General features: G+C 39.0%; 2 protein-coding genes across 2 annotated transcripts in view; one reads left to right on the forward strand and one right to left on the reverse strand.

Moving 5' to 3' along the window:
- Positions 748-2,012, forward strand: LOC109835924. Its single transcript, XM_020403893.1, has 2 exons — positions 748-1,199; positions 1,278-2,012. Exons 1-2 carry the CDS (start codon positions 1,040-1,042, stop codon positions 1,889-1,891), a joined length of 774 nt encoding a protein of 257 aa, XP_020259482.1. The 5' UTR covers positions 748-1,039; the 3' UTR covers positions 1,892-2,012.
- LOC109837336 (glutamate-1-semialdehyde 2,1-aminomutase, chloroplastic-like) overlaps positions 2,768-7,170 on the reverse strand; it is a 6,182-nt gene continuing 1,779 nt past the window's right edge. The window contains exons 2-3 of the mRNA XM_020405533.1: positions 4,962-5,135; positions 2,768-4,067 (exon numbers count right to left, since the gene is read on the reverse strand). Of these exons, the coding sequence (XP_020261122.1) occupies positions 3,000-4,067; positions 4,962-5,135 (1,242 nt within the window). The 3' untranslated portion in view covers positions 2,768-2,999. The remainder of the gene's footprint in view (positions 4,068-4,961; positions 5,136-7,170) is intronic.

The raw sequence follows: 7,170 nt of genomic DNA on the forward strand, positions 1-7,170 counted from the left end.
GCTTGCAGTTTAGAACAACAAATCTCATCGCAATCAGCCAAAAGTTGTTCAGATCACTCCTTCGTATCGTTCGACATCATTAGATCTACAACAATCAAGATGTTCTACCATTGGGGCATTGTTTCCAGCCTCGTTCTTCCAGAGCTACACCTTGATCATCAAGGAGAACAGTTTGATTGATGGTCGTAAGATCTTTCCTTTGTGTTTAACTGAAAATGATTTTTGTATTACAAACAATTTTTATGATCGTATGATTGGTTTTGTATGGTTTACTCAAGCTGGAGTTTTTTATGATCGTATGATTGGTTTTGTATGGTTTACTCAAGCTGGAGTTAATTGAGGGTTGGAGTAACTAGTTAGGAGCTAGGGTTACAATTGTGTGAGATTAATTGGTGTAGACGATTAGTTTTTTGGGTAGACTAGGAACCTATCTTGTATCACATACTGAATTAGGGTCTAGAAATTCACATATAGTATGGAAACCCCTCTTGGTTAGAAGGAAAAGTGGATTTAGATTTATCCAAACCGCTATAAAATCCTCAGTGTTTTATGATTGTGGCTGCTCGATTTTTACTTCGTTTATTTTCCGCTGCGTTATCTGTGATAATTGCTTTAATTTGCCGAACAGGTTGTCCAACCCCATTATCTGTGGATGTAATTTTGGCAGTAGATTAGAAATCCCACAAAATCCCAAATACCTCAAGTAGTTCTGTGAAACTTATCTTTAACAATCATAACTCCTGACAATATGCACGTGTTAAGCTAATGAAAGGTGCCTAATTAAGAGACAAAAGAAAGGACCCATCTTAATCCAGACGGATTGCTTCAAAAAGCTCTCGGTCAAAAATACACCAAAGGCATAATAATAAAAAATCCCCCTTAACACCCGTGAACTATCAACATGCTGGCCAATCATCTCTTTCTGAGGTTTTGCCTGTCCACTTAAAGCCAAAATCCACTCCCCTTCAGTTCACAGGCACAAGAAGAAGAGAGTAACAAGAATCATAGCTCTCAGAGATAGAACCTTTCAAGTTGCATCATGATGCTGAAACTTCCCTTCTTGTTCATCTTTCTCTCTTTCTCTTTGCTTGTTGATTCAAAACCAACCTCCAACAATGTTACAGTCACAGTCATCGGCTCCGTCTTCTGTGATTCTTGCTCCGACAACGCCTTCTCCAAACGAAGCTATTTCCTCGAAGGTAAGTATACCGAAAACAAAAGACAAAAACAAACTATACTTCCAAACTCATCGTCCTTTCTTCTGTTCTGTTCTTCAGGCGCCAGAGTACAAATACAATGCAGTTTCAAAGCAAACTCAATGTTCATCGCAGCCAACACAACCACTGATCAGTATGGTGTTTACAAACTCAACATCCCTCGACTCACTGGATTCAGATGCAGGCAAGGCCAAGTCAAAAAGTCGCAATGCCAAGCAGTCCTGATCGAGAGCCCCTCCTCTTTCTGCAACGTCATGGGAATCCGAAGATCGACAACTCAGATAACTATCAAACCAAGGAAATCCAGGCTATGCATCTTAAACTTGAACACGATGAACTATAAGCCACCTAAGAGGGATGTAACCTACTGTGGTGCTATTAAAAAGCCACAGACCGCCAGTTTGGATTCATCTTTGTTCTTCTGGCCATTGATTCCTCCGTTCTTGCTTCCTTGGTTACGTTGGCCTCCTCTTCCTTTTGCTTTTCCGCCGCTGCCTTTCCCTTTCAATTCCATTCCGTTGCCTGATCCATCGTCTCTGCCATTTTCTCTACCTCCATGGCTCCTTCCGTTCTTGGATCCCTCGTCTCTTCCCTTCCCATTTTCGCTCTTCCCTCCAATGACAATGCCTCCTAACTTTCCTACTCCTCCCCCCTTTCCTCCCGAGCGACCGTGATCAAGACTCCTGTTCATTTTATGTGATGGCTCAATGAATGTTCTGTTTAAGTTAGATGTTTGTTGTATGATTTCTTTTTGCTGAAACTAGAATTTATATTACTAGTTCAAAAAGTTTGTTATTTGATTGTTGCAATTATCTAGTGAAACTTGTCTAGATACAGGGAAAATGCTAGTTGATTGTGGTTCCATTTCGTTTAAATGAATATTCGGTAGAGTTTGGTGATTGCTATATCAATTTTATTGGAATTGGGTTTTGTATTTGTTGGTACCTTTGCTATTAAAACGTAGCTATTATCCGTCTGAAAAAGCCTGCAAATGCATCTTATTAGTATTCAGTGATTTGATCTCCCATATGAATTTATAAATATCTTGTGAGGTTTACTTTTTTTTTTTGGGTTGAGAAGACGAGGTTTATAGAAATTATTATTGGAAGTTCAAAGTATGAGTGTATCGTCACTGTCAGTTTCATAATTCTCATTTCATTGTTCTTTACTTAGTTTTCACTTTCATTGGCCCACATGTGTTCCAGATGTTTGTGATGAATAGATTAAATAAATTGTTTTGAATATCTCCGGCAAGACTGATATATCATATTTCCTTCTATAAGTCTTGCTACAAAACCATATGCTTGCAACATCCTGACATCCATAAGTGCTTTTGATAATTTTTGAGCGATATATAATGATTTCCAAATATCAAGTGACATTGCAAAAACATCAAAAATCAGTTGAAAAGGTGCAATGTTGATTTGAATTTTTATTTGTTATAAAACATTGGTTTGGACTTATGGTTCACTTGAGGTCTAAACCCCAAACAACAGTACCTTCATCCCAAAAAATTCTTCTTTGATATATGCAAGCCAAACACAGAGAGAGAAGGAAAGGGAAAACCTACTCATACTTCCAACCACAAAGCCAACTTACAGAGTTACAACACCAAGGACAAGTTTTCCAGCCGAAAGGAATAAATGTTAGTGACACTATTTTCAACAAGGGGCTCTTACTACACACCGAAGAGAAAATGCACATGATATAATCTACCAAAACTAAGAACATGAGAAGAGAACTCTGGTGAAAATATTTCAGAAACTTACAGTTTTGATCAAATCATATCCTCTTGAGAACTTTTTTAGCTGCCTCTACCGTCCTCTCAATATCTCCTGAAGAATGCGCCAGACTAGTGAATCCTGCCTCAAACTGCGATGGAGCCAAGTATACACCTTCCTCCAACATCCCCCTATGAAATCTCGCAAACTTTTCAGTGTCACTTTTCTTCGCATCCTCAAAATTAAAGACCGGGCCTTCAGTGAAGAAGAAACCAAACATTCCCCTGATGTATCCACCGCACATTTTATGCCCGAACTCCTTTCCAGCCTCCAAAACCCCAGAAACTAGGTCTCCCGTGATCTTATCCAAGTAATCATAGGATCCAGATTCCTGCAACCTCTTGAGAGTATGAATACCTGCTGTCATCGCTAAAGGGTTACCGCTCAGGGTTCCAGCTTGGTACATTGGCCCAGCTGGGGCAACCATCTGCATAATATCCTTCCTTCCACCATAAGCACCAACGGGGAGTCCACCTCCGATGACCTTACCCATAGTTGTCAAGTCGGGAGTTATGCTGAAATATTCTTGGGCCCCACCATAAGAAAGACGAAATCCAGTCATCACCTCATCAAAGATCAGCAGGGCGCCATCCTCCCTCGTTATCTGACGGAGCGATGCTAGGAAATCGGACTTTGGAACGATGAAGCCGGCGTTTCCGACTACAGGCTCGAGTATCACGGCAGAGATTTCACCCTTGTGGGTTTCAAAGAGGGCTTTCACAGCCTCGATGTCATTGTAAGGTGCTGTTATGGTTTCGGAGGTGGCAGCTTTAGGAACACCAGGGGAATCGGGAAGGCCAAGGGTTGCAACGCCACTCCCAGCCTTGACAAGGAATGCATCAGCATGTCCATGGTAGCAGCCTTCAAATTTGAGAACCTTTTGACGGCCAGTGAATGCTCGGGCAAGGCGGAGCGCGCCCATGCAAGCTTCTGTGCCAGAGTTGACAAATCTAACCATTTCGACACTTGGAACAGCCGATATAACCATTTCGGCTAGTACGTTCTCCAACACACATGGAGCACCAAAGCTCGTGCCTTTTTTCAAAGTCTCAATCAAGGCAGCATTCACCTGCACACGAGCACCATGAGTTAGTAGTTCATTTAGACCAACAGCTACTGTCACTGTGCTTCTTAGTATTGGGAAGCACAAAGTCGTTATCGAAGCACCTACTTCTCCCTGTGAAAGTGATACTGAAATTGAACTTAAGTTGGGTGAAAGAATTATTAATCAGAGAAATATTAACAGCTAAACAAAAGAACTGGGACATGCTAAGTACGATGAACTTATGATTACCAGCAAAAGAAGACCTTACAAGGACAAAGGTACTAGAGCTATCTATTCTCCCTACTATGATTTCTAATAATGCTTCCAAATGCCTTTATCATGCCTTATTCAAATTTCATTGTTTTCATATTTCTGCTGAATATCTTTTTGCTATCGTTCTTACGGATTACTACTCATCCAATAAAAAAGATTCATATCTGACACATTAAGTGTACCATCTTCTGTGTATAGTGAAGAAATTTATCAGTTGCCCAAGCAATGTTATGATGAATTTAGGATGGTTCCTATTACTGAAAAGTTATTAAACTAAAAAAAATGTATCCCTCATTAGGACTTCCACTCTCAGAGATCCCCCAAAGACTAAGAATAAGGCAAAAAAAATTATAGCTGAATAAGGCAAAATTTTATGTGATCATAATTTCTTGTCCTTTCTGTGATCATAAAGAATTGTCTACAATTTTAAGGTAAAATCAAGGACTGGGGCAACCAAAATCAAAATGGCCAATGTGGCAGTATCCTCTCTTATAATTAGAAATGGCCTCAGGTCAATGATTACTTCTCGTTCAACTCTAAATTCAATTATTTCACAGAATATCTTTAGTAATCTAGAAGCATGACATCCATGACGGAAAGCACAAGAAATTTACTTAATGAAAAGAAACTGAGAAGGAATGTCACCTTGTCATCTGCATGACCAATTATAGCTGGACCCCATGACCCTACATAGTCAATGTATTCATTACCATCAACATCCCGCATTCGGGAACCCTTGACAGAGTCAAACACAATGGGCTGCCCGCCAACTGATTTAAAGGCACGAACAGGAGAATTCACACCTCCAGGCATCAAATCCTACAGATACACATTCTTCGCCATCAATGTCATGACCTTATGAATAAAGATAAAATACATTCAAAATACTGAAAACTTTACATGTCAGATCCATCATTCAAAATAAATAATTGGTCTTGATTTAGTTTCAGCCTTTCTGTCCTTGGCAGAAAATCTTCTTTGGAACAAATGTTTAAGGATATGGAGAGTATAATACGTAGAAAACAAAAGGAAGCAACAAAACATCTGAGGTGTTCTGGATGAGTAGAGTATCACCATGCCGACACACATTTTCCATTACTAAGACAAAGGTCACCAATACCATGTAGAAAATCTTTTTTTTTTAACTTAAAACACTTATTTCACAATTAAGGCAACCTGAAAGAGGGGATGTGGCTACTGGCCTTCTTGCGAGTTTCATTCACTGCTGTGTTTGTCATCGACTAGATTATATTTTTCAAGGCCTTGGAGTAGTGTGTGAGCATCACATTACCTTTGTTCATTAAGGCCTTTTAATCATAGTGCACTTAAAATAATAATTCAGAGACACAAATCACAACAGCAGAGCGACACAATGTGTGCTTCCCGATATAATTAGGAATTGAAATCCCATTTTGACTAGAAAAAATTTGAGAGGTATTCCACATAACAATCTTTAGGAATAATTGAGGCTCTGAGGTACAAGAGAAAGGAGGATAAATGCTTGTACCAGCTAAAGTATCTAAACGAGAAACCAAGGGTATAAAATACAATTACTATTAAGGTCCACATGTCTTGAGGAGTGATAAACATACAAAACATCCTGGAGTAAACTAATGGTTATGACTTACGTAGATCATATAGGAATCCTATAATGGATTTTGTTTCTCTCTGAACATTAGTATGTCACCTGAACATAATCGGATCAAAGACTAAATAGTGAACATGTCACAGAGGGAGGTCTTGTTTGATAAAGGATGATAATAATCACGCATTACCTTTTCATGAAACGTCTAAAGATCCAGGGCATATCTTACTATCAGTCAGCGAATGGTATTTTCCTAATTTCCTTAGTACTAAGGATCGATTAAAGATGGTATACGTGTGGTATTGTAAATAGTGAACCTTGGGAAGTCAGCATGTTACTTAATTACAGTGAGGGGAACCAGTGAGAGATCTGAACAACTCCACTAAGTAACCTGAAGCTGGATCTAACAGTTGTGTCATCAAATGTATTACTGTTAGCTATAAGAAGTATCAGCAACAAATGAAATTTCCTGAAATTTGGGAAGACATTATGCTGCTTTGAGTGGGTTGACATTCTTCTAGGTCCTGTTTTCTAGCCATTAAACACAATGCATAAGTGGTGGTCAAAGTGAGCACTCCAATATACATGGTTCAACGATTTCCTGGCATTTCTACTGACTGAATCATGTGCAACAGGTATAAGGAAGCATCGTGGATTTATGTACAAGGTGCTTCTATTTGGCTTAATGAATGTACCTCAATTAAATATTTAAAGAACGAAAACAAAAATTACTAGAAAGATTTCAGTCCAATGATGGTGTGGGATTAAAGAAACAGCAAAAATTTGAGCTCATGCTCTACTAGCATTCAGTCTTTGAAGGAAGCCGTGTGCAAAATACTTAAAAACTGAAAGAAAAGAAACTAAAAAAAGTAAAGAAAGACAAAAGGAACCTAAGTCTTGAGCTGCATTTTGGAATGGAAGAAAATTGTGAGCCATTTCTTTAAGTTACCACCATTTTTGCTCACTATCAGCCATTTAGAGAGATTGGAAAGGATGCGTACAAGAATTTTAGGAGGATGGTTGAAATTGCTCACTATCAGCCATTTCGAGCGATTAGAAAGGATGTGTACAAGAATCGTAGGAGGATGGTTGATAAGGTGAACTGCTTCTATTGTACGTTTGGACCGCAGAATAAATAGCTGAAGGATACATAAACTAAATAGATTAATACTGGATGAAAAGTTCCCCGTAATTGGAGAGCAACACATAGAAAACAAATGTTGAACTGCCAATCGAGTGGATGGTCCTACTCTATGATGAGGATAGACT

This window comes from Asparagus officinalis, chromosome 4, assembly GCF_001876935.1.
Source record: "Asparagus officinalis chromosome 4, Aspof.V1, whole genome shotgun sequence".
Lineage (NCBI taxonomy): Eukaryota > Viridiplantae > Streptophyta > Magnoliopsida > Asparagales > Asparagaceae > Asparagus > Asparagus officinalis.

Excerpts from the sequence above, each read along its gene's own strand:
- LOC109835924 (XM_020403893.1), top strand. The coding sequence starts at position 1,040 with ATGATGCTGAAACTTCCCTTCTTGTTCATCTTTCTCTCTTTCTCTTTG. Across the intron at positions 1,200-1,277 it reads ACGAAGCTATTTCCTCGAAG|GCGCCAGAGTACAAATACAA; the intron begins GTAAGTATACCG and ends TCTGTTCTTCAG.